This window comes from Odontesthes bonariensis, chromosome 12 (assembly GCF_027942865.1).
Source record: "Odontesthes bonariensis isolate fOdoBon6 chromosome 12, fOdoBon6.hap1, whole genome shotgun sequence".
In the NCBI taxonomy this organism is placed as follows: domain Eukaryota; kingdom Metazoa; phylum Chordata; class Actinopteri; order Atheriniformes; family Atherinopsidae; genus Odontesthes; species Odontesthes bonariensis.
Genome location: NC_134517.1, coordinates 19,899,225 through 19,913,198, shown reverse-complemented (window position 1 = coordinate 19,913,198; position 13,974 = coordinate 19,899,225). Strand labels below are relative to the sequence as shown.

The 13,974-nt window shown below is 44.6% G+C and overlaps 2 protein-coding genes across 3 annotated transcripts in view; one reads left to right on the top strand and one right to left on the bottom strand.

The window, feature by feature from the left end:
- The window catches only part of mospd2 (motile sperm domain containing 2), a 15,382-nt gene extending 9,377 nt beyond the window's left edge, over positions 1–6,005 (top strand). For both annotated transcript variants that reach the window (XM_075479532.1, XM_075479530.1), the window contains 5 exons: positions 3,500–3,593; positions 4,005–4,101; positions 4,701–4,821; positions 4,924–5,026; positions 5,575–6,005. In XM_075479532.1, coding sequence (XP_075335647.1) covers positions 3,500–3,593; positions 4,005–4,101; positions 4,701–4,821; positions 4,924–5,026; positions 5,575–5,727 — 568 coding nt within the window. In that variant the 3' untranslated portion in view covers positions 5,728–6,005. The remainder of the gene's footprint in view (positions 1–3,499; positions 3,594–4,004; positions 4,102–4,700; positions 4,822–4,923; positions 5,027–5,574) is intronic.
- On the bottom strand, positions 5,842–13,974 carry LOC142396615 (ankyrin repeat and SOCS box protein 9-like). Its single transcript, XM_075479537.1, has 7 exons — positions 12,589–13,974; positions 12,352–12,431; positions 12,143–12,250; positions 11,628–11,778; positions 11,216–11,350; positions 10,082–10,273; positions 5,842–9,988 (listed from the first exon to the last, which is right to left on the bottom strand). Exons 1-7 carry the CDS (start codon positions 12,668–12,670, stop codon positions 9,819–9,821), a joined length of 918 nt encoding a protein of 305 aa, XP_075335652.1. The 5' UTR covers positions 12,671–13,974; the 3' UTR covers positions 5,842–9,818.

The window sequence follows — 13,974 nt, the reverse complement described above, 5'->3', positions numbered from 1 at the left end:
TAAACATCATCTCCATTTCAAAATATCAAATTTAACTGTTTATAAACCACAAGACAATTGTCATTGAGAACTGCAGTGGATATCCTCAGTCACACATTCCATCCTCCGTCATGTTCAGATCTTTAACATATATAATAAAGGGATTCTAGATACATTCAAACAAGTCATGTTTGCCCTTCAAGACATATGTAATCTTTTCCAAAGGGAGCGTAAATGACATCTGTCGAATCCATTGGTTGATGTTCGGTCTATGAGTCTTCTTCCAAAACCTTTCTACAGTTTTAAGACGGTTAAATAGTCATTGTTATGCTTGCTAGGGTGTAATTAAAGTTTGGACAACTCTTCTGTTTATTTATGTAATATTTGCCATCTGTCGGATTCTTTCTGAACAGGTGATCAGGAGCCAAAAGAGCCGATTGCTGCTCCGAGTGTCCGTTCATTAATGTGACCGCAGCTGTTCGTGCTGCTGCGTGAAAGTTATGCGTTTATGTACACTCCTGCGTCTTATTCTTCTCCTTCTCCTTCTTTTTTTTTTTTTTTTTACAAACTGTCCTTTAGGGGGAAAAAGGACAAAGTCATGCAGACTGACAAGTAACTGATGGATTTGAGAGCTTTAGGCATCTGTCATTCTTCATCATTGGTGCTGAAGCCTCAGATTAGAATATCATATTCTGGTGACTGCCAGCAGGTTAAGCAGCACATTTCTTATGTGTGTATATATGTTTTTTTTATATTATTTTTATAGGCTTTCAGAGAGCTCATGACAGATACAAGAATATGAGAGTTATTACCGGCTGCTTAAGTCCATAAACAACCATAAAAGATATGCAACTAAAGTTTAAGACTGTTGAGCTGAGATCGAATCGGGTCATGATCTGATCTGAAAATGGGTGTGGTGCGGCCCATAGTTACTGAAAAAAAAAGTCGCATTAGTCGTAGCGGCACTGGAAGGGCTTGTTTTTTCAGCGAGGGAGGAGAAAAGCTGGCATGTTTTACCGCTGCCAGAAAGAACCGCACAGATAGTTAGGCATGAAAAGACCTGGCTGCCAGTTAAAGAGGAACACAAGAGCAAAACATCTGGAATTTGAATGCTGTGACCTTTGGGGAAACAACGTTTAGCACAGAATTTTTGTATCGCACTTTTAGCCGTTTGTATCAAATCAAATCAAAACAAATTTATTTGTATAGCACATTTCATGTACAAACAGTTCAAAGTGCTTTACATAAAATAAAAGCATTGCAGCAGGGAGTGCAAGAAGCATTAAAAATACATAAAAGAATATAAAGAGAAACAAATAAAATCATTTAAATGAATTTAAAAACAGGCAACAGTCTAGATAAGTTAAAAGATATTTCATGCATAGACACATGAGAAAAGAAATGTCTTTAACCTGGATTTAAAAATGTCTACATTTGGTGAAAGTTTAATCTCCACTGGCAGTTTGTTCCACTTGTTGGCAGCATAACAGCCAAATGCTGCTTCTCCATGTTTAGTCTGGACTCTGGACTGGACCAGCTGACCTGAGTCCTTGGATCTAAGAGCTCTGCTGGGTTTATATTCTCTGAACATATCACAGATGTATTTTGGGCCTAAACCGTTCTGGGATTTGTAAACCATCAGCAGGCTTTTAAAATCTATTCTGTGACCTACTGGAAGCCAGAGTAAAGATTTTAAAACTGGTGTGATGTGTTCAGATCTCTTAGTCCTGGTTAAAACTCCAGCAGCAGTGTTCTGGATGAGCTGCAGATGTTTAATGCTCTTTTTGGGAAGTCCAGTTAAAAGAGCATTACTGTAATCGAGTCTACTGGAGATGAATGCATGGATGAGTTTCTCCTGGTCTTTTTGGGAGAGGAAACCTTTAATTCTGTTGATGTTTCTGAGGTATGAATGAAACTGGAAACTCTACATGTGCATATTTGCTGTGCAAGAGATGCGTCAAAAGAGAATTCATAATTGCTTTGTATACGCTGGCAAAGACTGATTTCACGCATTGACTCGTAAACCTTAAGACGTTATCGATGCGTTGGCTGCCTGTATATCCCCATTGATCTAATCACACATGGGCAGGAATTAAGGATGTTTCCAATCAATTGCTCATTGATTGGAAATGAGTCGGTGTTGTTAATTATTAACAGGGGCTCACTTTAGGGTGAAACACTGACCAGCCATAAATCACTCCGTTTTGATTTGAGCTTCACCGAGTTGCAAATGGATCTTTGAAGCACCGTATTCTCGTGCCGCAGCAATGACAGTGATCCTCGGTTATCTGCTCTACCTGACGCGTGTGACGTCACGACCGCGTGCCCATGAGTAATGTCAGCCGAGTTCTGTTTTTACAGAGTTAACTGCTTTGAAGTGAGGATTTCCGATGGCTCCGGACGGCGAATTATGGCGATAAACAGATTTGAATGGGCCTTAAACGCCGTTATCTTCCAGAGCTGTTAGCTCGAATTCAAGGCTGGGGGCTTTAGAAGAGAATAGGGGTCTTTGATCTTGTGTTTGCCAAAAGGTTTCTGCTCTGAGTTCTCAGCCCAGCTCCACTGCTGTTTTTATGAGGGGGCGGGTGGGAAGAAGAAGGGGGGGGGGCTTTATTTGTGGCAGTTTCCGTCCGTGAAACATCACCAGGCTGCACTCGATGCTGACGTTATGATTCATGCTGGTTTCTTGTTGGCAAAGTTTGAAGTGTTCACTGTCCCTCTTATCACATGCTGTTTACAGCCAAATTAGAGTGTTGCAAGCTCGGTTAGAAGAAAAACTGGGGGCTCTTTGAGACGAAGAGCGAGGCCTGTGCCACAGTTGGCATTCACAGCTCAAGAGTACAACTGAAATCAGTTTGGTTGTTTATGCTCTAGTGTCACAAAAATAGCCCTCTGTGAGTAAAATGCCCTTTGTCCTCCTTTTGAGACGAAAGTAAAAAAAAAACAAGGAGGAAATGAATTCTTTTGAAATATCTTTTATTTCCACGTATTAACTCTCCTCTTTTCTTGGGTTTCCACCCACATTTTCAGCTTTTTTTAAAAGTTTAATATTAAAGTTCCAGCGCAAATTTCTCACTTTGTGACAACTGAGGCCCAGCTGAGCAGAGATTCCCTGGCAGCGGAGTTCTCTCTGTTAAACGTTTAAAGCGCTCCTCTCGATGAATTGTTAAATAGCAGATGGTAAACGGTACAAACAGAAATCTCGTTGTTTTTATTGTTTTGGTTTTTTTTGAGCCCCGACACATCGCCGTGAACAGAATTGCCCTTCAGGAGAGAGAGGATGTGTCGCAGTGAAAGCTACAAGTCCCGGGATAATTAAAGCGCGCAGGAAGTGTGGCGGCCGAGGCTGTTCTAATGGGATGCTCGGGAGAGAAAATGACAAAGCTCGTTGGGAAATGAATAAAATCCGTTGTCTGATGAAAGCATTTTTAAGAACTTAGCCTTTGGTTTCAACCCAAACAGCTTCCTACTGTAGTTCCTGCTACATAATGAGTTTTTTTTTCTTTTGTCTGTCCTTCAGCCCCGCTGAGGAGCTCAGCTTCGGTTCTGGGGAGACCGAGAAGAAATGCCTCATTATCCTGAGCAACGTGACCAAAAATCAGGTGGCCTTTAAGGTGAGTCTTGAATCTAAGTGTGCGGCCTAACGACGGCGCTTGTTGTCATAATCTCGGCATAGAAGGAGAATTCTAGGATGCTACGAGGATTAAATGATAAAGTTAGATATCTGCACATGCTGTAAGTGCAGACCATGCATTTGCTGCTTGTTGGTCACATGTCAACCCAGCCTTAAAGCTCACCTTTTTATGAACCATCGTGACGACTGTAAGTTAAAGGCACTTTGGCATCCGCTTCGCCTCTCAGATCTGTCCATCTTTTATTTACAGTCCGTGGTTTGTTGCATTGTTTTCATGGTAACTCGTTTATATGAGCGACAGCACACAGGACTAAGAAATTTGCAGGAACCCCTGAGGTTGTTGACATTTTAACGTGCTTGAATTCATAGACAGAAATGGTTGTGTACACAGGTGCGGACCACAGCGCCAGAGAAGTACAGAGTGAAGCCCAGCAGCAGCAGCTGTGAGCCGGGAGCTTCAGTCGACATTGTGGTGTCCTTACATGGAGGTACTGCACTTAAGCTCTGCACTCTATTCATGGGAGCCGATGTTCGCCAAACGCCCAACTCCAGAATAATCAAATGGGTCACTTTATTACCTTTCCAAAGTGCAGGCGGCAACTTTTCTTCGCCCCGACATGCATATTTCAAGAACGATAAAAGAATCACCGCGAAAACAAGCCATCAACAAGCCAACTGACAGGAAGTTGAACCATTTTGTGGCACGGACGTGTCATCTGTTGGTTGGGATCTGCTGAGTATAGCTCAGAAGAATCAGTGTGGCCTATTTTAGGGTGGCTTTTTTTCCTTGCTTTTATGCTGCGGTGGTATTTCAAATTGTTTTTATTGTTATTTTTCAGTCCTGCCTAACAGCCTTTAAACATAGCTTCTCCATTTCTGTGACTGAACTGTCAGTTGGCTGCAGTGACTTGGATATGTATTTAAACTCTGCTCTTAGTATAAAAAAGACATTCTTTCACATCTCCTCTTTGATTAAAAGCAATACTTCCTCCCAATAAGGGTGCGATTCACCTGGAGAATGTCAGACCAATAGCAAAAACCTCTTTCACGATTGTATTTACTTGTCTCCGTTTTGTTTGTTGGGCAGGTTCTCAGGCCTCTCCGCAAGACAGATTCCTGGTGATGGCCGCAGAGATGGAGAGTGTTGGATCACAAGAACTCGCTCAGTTCTGGAAAGAAGTACCAAAAAACCAGGTCATGGAACACAGGTGCGCATCCTTTGTTCCTTAATGCCCTGAAGAGTTTGCACGATATTTGTCTCTTCGAAAAGCTGCGAGTCTCTGCTCACTGGATGCTTCCTTTTCTTACAGGTTGCGCTGTCACGCTCTGGACAGTGTTAAAGCGGCAGTGAACCCCCTCAGGGAAAACCCTGTGGAGACGGTGAACAGTGGGCAGCAGGAGTTAAACACAGCGGTGAGTTCTTGTCGTAGGTTCGTTTTCTGTCTATTCTGTCGATACCTTTGTCATTGTTTTCAAATGTAATATAGAAGAAGATGCGTATGTTCGCCCTTCGATGGGGGGGGAGGGGGGGGGTCCAGCGTGTTTGGCATGTAACTGGCCAAGACCCCCACAGCGAATGAGCACTAAGGGTGAAATACTGGCCTGGAAGATGACTTGCAGTCTCAAGAAGCTATGCAGAGGAACATTTTAACATAACAATACACCAAAGCCCCACGGCCAAAAATCACACAAGCTTCGAAAGAAGGGAGAAGTTTTTAAAAAACTCGCCAAGTATGCTGCCTGCGTGACCTCTGTGGGATTTTAATGTTGAGCAACGTAAACTCTCCGCCGAAGAGGTGCTGAAAAACTAGTCTCTGAAGAAAGTAGAAAAGTCCCCAACAGTGCGATAAATTGGAGGCTGGGATGCACATTTTTGCACCTTTCTCTTCGCCAACGAAGGCGTTCACCAGCATGGACTCAACCGTGTTTTTCTTTTTCTTGTTTTTTTTCTCTCTCACCAGCTCATGCGATTGATGAACTGCAACTCCCGAATGGAGCAGCAGCTGAACGCCTGTCTGTGGATGCAGAAGGTTCTCGCTGGGATGGTGCTGATCCTCGTGGTGCTGAACCTGCTGTGCCTCTACCTGCTGGGCACAGCTGAGCGGCCATCTTGACCCGCCACAGCATCCCCCACCCCCCTCCGCCTGCACCCGTCAACCCCCGCATACGCCGGGCGTTTCCAGCTGGGCCACAGTCGACCACCTGAGGAACGGTCACCTGGCCCCCCCCCCACACGCCTTTCCCACAGCCTGCTGTGGTGGAGAGGAGCGCAGGGCTGACTTGAAGGACATGTAAGCTGATGTTGGAGTTTATATATGAAGCGAAATGGTAGTTCTCTCTCTCCTTTCTTTTTTTTGGCACTTGACATTTAATACAACAGACAATTCAAGCAGTTTGTTTGTCTTATTTTTTTTGTTTGTTTTTTTTGTTAAGACAGAAATTATTTAAACCAATTAAATTTATTACAGAAGTCCCACTTTGTTGGAAATATCAGTTATTTTGAACATATCGGATCATTTTTATATTCTATAAATCAACAACAATGTAAATAAACACACAGAATATAAGATGCACGTTGTTGTTGTTGTTGTTTTGTTTTTTTTACGTTGTCAGGCCGAAGCTGAAACCAAAAGCTAAAAAACTGCGTTTCCACGCTGCCTTCAATCTGCGGCTGTAGATGTCTCAGCTACTCAGTTGCCCCGTTGGGCAAAAACATTCCCACTCTTTAATAAACTCTCATTAGCGCCGAGGTTTATAATTGAAAACATTTCAACGTGTGACCTTACTAAAACTTCTCCACGCTCAGACCGGGGCAGCCACAAGAGATCCATGTCTCCGCTATCTCATTTTGTTTTAATTACCCCCCCAACGCTAAACTAAAAATACCAAAGCAATTACCGGCGAGCGCAAGGACGTGGCACAACCCACTTGTACCTCGGTGGCAAACACTGATATCTCTAACAAGATCCAGCTCAGAGCAATCAGAGTGTGAGCCGGTGTGCGAGGAATCAACTGTTCGGTTCTTAGATGTGTGCACATAAAAGGTCGTCTGGCGCTTTGTTTTTTTTTTTTGGGGGGGGGGTTGCAGTGGGTGGGTTGCTGCTCGCGTTCTGGCAAACGATCAGAATGATTCGTGCAATTACGAGGGAACTAATGCCACTCTGATTATTAGCTCTGGGTCTTTTTTTTGGGTTCCCTCGGAATGTTTGTTCCCTAAAGATTGCAGTGAGTCGCTTGGCCCGTGACTCACTTTTGGTTTTTTTTAGCGGAACCTCGACCTCATGGACACTCTTGCCTTTCACATACAGTCATGTGGAAAAAGAAAGTGCATCCTCTTTTCATTGCAAGAGTTTTACTATGGGAACAGACAGCCTTAGATGAACTTGTCACTTTTTCATTCCACAAGAACGAAACCAAAAGCGACTCATCATCAAACGTGAGCAGTTTTATGAAAGCGCCAACTGTAGAGCACGGCCGGTGGAGGTGTTGTGCAGCCACGGGACCCCGAGCATCGTGCGGCCTTCGCATCGACCGCCAACTCCTCTGTGCGCTGAAGTTTTTCTAGAGTCGAATGCGAGGCCATCTGCCTTGGCAGCTAAAGACTGGCCAAAAGCGGGTGATGCAACAGGACAGTGATCCTCAAACGCAGCAGCAAATCTACAGGAGAGTGTTTGAAAAGGAGGAGAATCAATGGATCAAAGTCCAGACCCGCCTGAAATGATGTGCTGTGCATAAACGTGCGCCCACAACAATATGAGAGACTGATAACAGAAAAGCATTTCCACAAGCAAACTGCTGCTTAAGATGGCTCTACTACTAACCTTCTCATACAGTGCTTCTACATTTTGGCTTTATCTTTTTCCCCCATAATAACACGGTGTCATTTTTCAGGTGTTGTCCCTCATTTGGGGTCGTATTTACCTCATATCAAGACTGAGGTATCCCTTCTGTTGTGTCCTGCTGCATAAAACATGAAAATAGGCGCGTTAGGAGTACTTTCTTTTCCGCCTAACTGTTTTGTGTCCTTTTCACTTAAATCCTCAGAAAGACATCCGTTTTGCACTATTTCGGTCGAAAGTGCCGATGCACTCAAAAAAAAAAACAACAGGAAGAAGAAAAAGATGGGGATTAATGGAGTGTGTTCCCCTGGAGAATACTGGTAAAAGCTTTGGTATCACACGTATGTGGGGTTGATTTTTAAGTGCATCTGAGTGCCACATTGTACCTGGATGAACCCGGGGTTTGGCTTCGCCTCACCGAGCACCGCCATCAGAAACGCGATGATGGTGGCTGGAGCGGATCGTTATTTAGGGCGGTCACGTGACAGCGATTACTCCCCCCCCCCACCTCAGACAGAGTCGTCTCATCTGATTGTCTTCATCCCACTAATTACTGGTGGAGGATGTGTTTCCCAGCAGCTGCAGAGGTCTGAAGCTCCTCCGTGGTATCGATTTTACATGAAACACCAGCTCAATCGAAGCTCGCGCTTCGCCCTGGGCACTCGTGCAATGTTTCTGGGGGGGGGGTGTGTGATGATTTAGTTCGGTGGGCAAATTGGGACAGAAGGGATCAATGGAAACTGGATTTAACTGGAAGGGTGCGTGTTGCTTTTGTCACAGTGTGGAAGGCGTTGCTCTCCAAGGGTCAACTTCCCGTCCCTCTCAATGACCTATCGAAGTCAACACTTTTAATACAGAGCCAGAAAACATTACTCATTGCCAATAAAAGTGATATCTACTTCATCTGTTTTTCACATGTTTTTAAATCTTGAGGCTTTTTCTGCCTCCGGCAGCTGCCACTGACTGGCCGTACATACAAACAGATGCACTGCTCAGAGGTTGGGAAGCCTTTTAAAGAGTTGCTCAGACATCAGATGTCACATTGTACATATTGGATTTGGGCAACGGAGAGAAGTGCCAGACCAAATTAAACCTTTAATCCTTTTTTTTCCCCCTGAAATGGAAACTGTTGGCAAACACAAATTGTTTCCGTTGGCTCTATTGGGTTCAAACATATTGATTGACTCAACGGCGGCTTCAGCGTCGCTCGTATCCATGACGTTTGTCCTCTTTTCCTTTCCATGCTGTCAGTGCTCACGAGTTTTTTTTTTTTCCCCCGTTTGTTTTGTTTCCTTTGCTACATTATCTTGTGTTTCTTTTGAGAAATTCCCTTCTGACTCTAAAGAAGCGGCACAGAACCATCTCGCACAGTCATAAACTCACAAGACGACCCTGAAACACGTTGTACGGTCAGCAGAAAAGGGGATCGATTCATAAGCTCGTTTATCCACGTGTGCACAGGCCATGTCTCTCAGCCATTCGGTACATTTATATTAGTATTATTATTGTTTTAAATTATATAGCTGTTGTATGGCTTTTAATTTATTCTTGTATTTTATTCTTTTAATTTTTTGTTTTTATTTTTCTGTACAGCACTTTGGTCGACTGAGGTTGTTGTAAAGTGCTTTATAAATAAAATTGGATTGGATTTCACACCGTGCATCCTGTTACAGAAGTGTTTTTTTGTTTGTTTTTTAACAGTAGTATTCATAATCAGAAGCAGATTATCAGGGAACCAAGCAACAGCAAATAGATGAGAGCAAAAATTAAAACAAGAAAGAGACCCCAGTGCCTGTGTGAGCTGGAGGCTGAAGAGCACGATGCTGCCAGGAACTGTTGGAGCATTGTAGCAGTCGTCCACCTGCATGTCATCTACCTCACACATAAAACACTGAGAGTAATACATTTACATCCACCCGGAGGGCAGCTTTCAATGAGCTTTCGTTGAAAATATTTCAGACACTGTAATTCAATTATATGATTTTTTTTTTTTTTTTTTCCCCAATCGAGGAATAAAAGCATTTGTGTAACGTATCATTACATCGATGTATGTCGTCCAGCTTCTCTAACAGCATCCAAGCAAAATTACAATATTCATGGCGATCCTTGTGTAATAATACAAATAATCTGTCTGTAGTTTAAATCCAATGAATTCCACATTAACTTTTTTCCTTGTCCTCACTTTAAAAATGTTATCTCATTCATATTTAATGGTATCACGCTCCAAGACTTTTAAGTCTGTATAATCAGATAATAATTTAGTCCAAACTGATCTCAGAGATCTTGTTTTCAGGGGGGGGGTCTGTTGCAGGTTGTACAAGTGTGCCCCCTGCTGGCCTCAACGTGTAAGGCTCAAAGTTTGAGTTTTAAATGTTGAACGGTTTCCTTGCATTCGATCCCCCCCTCGGGTCCGATTGGTAGAGAAGATACTGCACCAGCTCTGTTGGCAGATGAAGGTCAGGAACCCCAGCCAGCCTCTGCTTGCCCACAGCTCTCCTGATGTGTAGTCTGCACAGCTGCATTAGAGGAGACACTCCTGGGGACACTCAGGGGACAAGCAGCAGCCATTCTAGAGATGTTTTGATCATGACCCTTGCTCCCAGCTACTTGGTAACTGTGGTCTGAATACCTCCCGCTTTTCTCAGCAGTCTCCCTGCCAGGCTGTCAGGAGGCGCCAGGTCCAGCGGCCGTTTGCCCTCTGAGTTGGCGAGGAGGCGGTCGGCCCCGTTCTCCAGCAGGACAGACAGCAGCTCGGGGCTGGACAGACGAGAGGCGATGTGCAGGGGCGAGTCCCCAGAGGCACTTGTGTTTACGCTGGCACCTGAAGAGGGCGAGAGGTTAGGTTCATGTCTTCTCCTTCTCTGACAGTTCAGTGAAAGCTCCCACAGCATGACATTTAAACCGACAGAGGCTCATGAGGGAAAAAAGGGTGGAAGTAGAAGTTTAGTGCAGGTCTTACATCTTTGAGTTCTAAAACATCGTACTTATTGCTTTGATCCATTTTAATGCAGATGCATTACGCTGGCACATCCATCTTATTTTGGATGCCAGATGTGACGATATACATATTTATATTTTCTGCATGAAAATTTTCTGAACAAAGCCGTATTATTTTCGCATCACTTTCAAGGCTTCCTCATTGAATGGCGAAAGCACTCCTCTAACATAGCTGGAGTCTGCAAGGGGAGAGCGGAACCTTGTCAAAATCCAGCCCCTGTGCGACCCACAATAACATTTTCTGTTAAGTTCGTGGCACGCTAGCAGAGCGCGATGCAGCACTGAGGTGCAAAGCTCAAACCGAGTTTATGAGCACAGCACACAAACTACGACATAAACCCAGGTGTGTGTACGATTTAACCCCATCGAATGCTTATTAAAGAGAATTATAGACTGGCGTTCATCCTATACGTTTCCGCTGCCTCTACAGGCACAAATGGCTTCATGGAACTTTTTTTTTGTTGAACACGCAGTTGTATTACCCAACACCTGCCAGTAGCGTGTGATGTGCTTAAGCACTTTTTACTGGTTAGGCTGCATGCTTAACAGTTTGGAATGTAGGATCCAGTCTGCGGGACGGGTTTGTTAAAGCACAGGACCTGTAATTTAAAGGTTACATGCGTGTACATGTTGGGGAAACCTGTGGGCAAGGCTGCTTCTTTATGATTTTTACACAGATATTTGTCTGACGGGAATGTGAAATTTATGGCTCCAAATGTTTCTTTACACCTCCGAAACAGTAAAACACTGTAAGAGAGCATCTTACCAAGCTGAAGTAGTTTCCTCGCGGTATTTAGACGCTGATTGGAGCAGGCGGCGTGGAGAGGGGATCCTAATTCGTCGATGTGCTGATCCACATCTGCGCCGTACTGAACGAGAGCTTCGATGCACTCGGGGTGACCTGAGGAGAGTTAGCAGAGTCATCCCAATGTGAAGTGATGTGCTCGAAAGGATCGGCTTTGAAAGCTGCTTGTGCTTCTCAGGGGAGAACATGCTGCCGTCTTACATTACAGGCTCCAACAACAGGCTGTTTTTCTTTTCTTTTTTTTCTTTCTTTTTTTTTACATCCTACACTTCTGAGTTTTCCTCACACATTGCCACTTTTTGAGCTTTTGGTTAATGCTGAATAAGCTCAGTATGGATTATCCATGCACATGCTGTGGAATGTGACCTCTGACCCTCGGCTGCAGCACAGTGGATCGGAGAGTTGGAGCGGCTGGCTCCCAGGGGAGTGGCGCCGTGTTGAAGAAGCAGCGATGCGCAGGTCACGTTGCCCCGGGCACAAGCTTCTGATAAGGCGGTTTGTCCGTCCAACGTTGAGCTGTTTACCTGACATGAGCAGGGAAGGTTTTTTGAGAGCAGAGAGTCAATTCAAAGTTAAAACAACAGGCAAATAAGGCAAAAGTGATCAGATTTAGATTCAGATTTCACTAAGGAGAAAACTATATCTGCAGATTTTTGCTTGTTCGTGAGTTGTGTCTGCTCGGCTTGCTTGTATGTGTTTGGTTAATTTCTTACTAAAAATGGACCACCATCAAGTTAAAACTAGCAATAATTGATATGGCAGTTAAGGGCAAAAACTGGGAGTTTCGTACAAGAGAGGTAAGAGGACATACTGTCCTGATACGAGTCGGTCTTAACTTAAGTTATTTCACATAGAAATCCGAAGCTAGATGATGAAGGCTTTACTGACATTTGCACCGTTTTCCAGCAGAAGCTTCGCACATGTTGTGTGGCCTTGCATACAGGCTCCGTGGAGGGGCGAGACCTGGTCCAGAGTGTTCAGATTCACACAAGCTCCCTGTAAGCAAGACAGAACACAGGGAGTCTTAAGTATGATGTGTCCGTGAAAACATGACATGCGAGTTAATCCTGCACTCCGTCGGTTTTATTTCATTTCACCTGAGCAATGAGCCTCTGCAGAGCGAGGACCCGTCCGTTAAAGGCGGCATCGTGAACCTCGGACCAGTCGGATTCAGCATCTGCGTGTGGACGGTGACAGCTTTCACTCAACTTCCTCGCGGCCGCTCTCACAAATGATACGTGTAAGCATTAAAATGGCATGTCGGAACTGTCCGCCTGAGGTAGGAAACGCACTCCGGCTGCAGAGCGGCACTTGTGCTGTCAGCTGCTACTCACCACTCATCAAGGGGTTTGAGAAAAAAACAGCTCCACTCCGACATGCGGAGTCTTGTTTTGCCTCCTTGTGCTCAGCGGACATGCCTCACCGGTTTGTTCCCAAAGCGTTTGTATGTATGTGCTGTACTGTACTGGATTATGTTTTGTCTCATTTTTGGGGCAGATCTTGATGACTTCATGTCACTTCCCCCTTGGAAGGAAGCAGACCGTTTGAATGTGACAACTCCGATTGGACCAATGAGGATCCAGAGGGTGAGAAGCCTGTCGGGCAGGTCTGTAAATTTCTGTGTAATTTGACACTGTACGTCCCCACCCATCCTCTGCGGCGAGGAGGGGGGGGGTATTTATAATAGAAAAACGGGAAGTGAATTCAGCGGCATGTGCACAGTGGAGGCCCACTCGAACTGCTCCATTTGCACTTTTCGCGTTTTATTGCCTTTCTTTAAGTGAGTTCAAGTCAGAGAGAGGAAGCTCTCTGTGCTTGAATGTGTGTTAGCCGTAGCACTACCTGACTGCCGCGTCAGAGGTGTCAATTTCAGTCAAGGCTGACTTTCAATTGTTCAAGCATGGCCTCGCACCAGTGGCAACCATCTCGTGTTCTTCGGTGTCTTCTCCCTGATAATAAGCAAACGTGACCTCTGACCTTAAAGTGAAACCTAATACAATTTCTTTATCTACAAGGGTCAATTAATTCCCCAAACAATGCCGGTGTAATTGTCATGAGCAAAGTGCGTGTGAACCCGGAGGCAACGGCCGTGTTGCAGCTCTACGAATATTGATTTGGGCACTCAAGATACTATAAAATCATTTCCTATGGCTGCGGCTGAAAGATTTTCAAACATAGCCAGTCCCAACTGGTCGATACCAGCAATATCTCCCGTCTCTTTCAAAGAGCTGCACATTATGTCACATTGCATTATATACAGACCAGCAGAGGGCAGCCACACAGAGCAGATGTTAAAAAAACAGTCAATAGTCTCGTTGTACTCCTCAGGGTGTTGTTAATCCCTGACAGCAGGCTACAAGCTTGCCATACAGTTGACTTTGTTGCCTTCTCAGGGAAGGTGCGTATGGATTAGAACGCCATTGTTCAAACCGAGTGAATGCCCTCTCTGTTGCACTGGACATTGAAGGCCACCGATGCTTTGTTTCAAACCCTGTTTTCTCAGATCTCCGGCCAAGCACTCAGGTCGAGCATCGGGAGCTGGTGAACGTTTCAGCTGACCTGCAGCGTTATCTTTTCATCAATCGATGGCTGTGGATTAGTCTGATTTAGTGTCAACGCAGATACAACATCATACTGTATCTGGGACGGGTTTAAAACCAAAACTCCACGTGAAATGAAATGAAAGTCACATACCTTATGGATGAGTGTTCCAGTGGAAT

Excerpts from the sequence above, each read along its gene's own strand:
- LOC142396615 (XM_075479537.1), bottom strand. The coding sequence starts at position 12,670 with ATGTCCGCTGAGCACAAGGAGGCAAAACAAGACTCCGCATGTCGGAGT. Across the intron at positions 10,274-11,215 it reads GAGGAAACTACTTCAGCTTG|GTGCCAGCGTAAACACAAGT; the intron begins GTAAGATGCTCT and ends CGCCCTCTTCAG. Across the intron at positions 9,989-10,081 it reads ACTGCTGAGAAAAGCGGGAG|GAGTGTCTCCTCTAATGCAG; the intron begins GTATTCAGACCA and ends GAGTGTCCCCAG.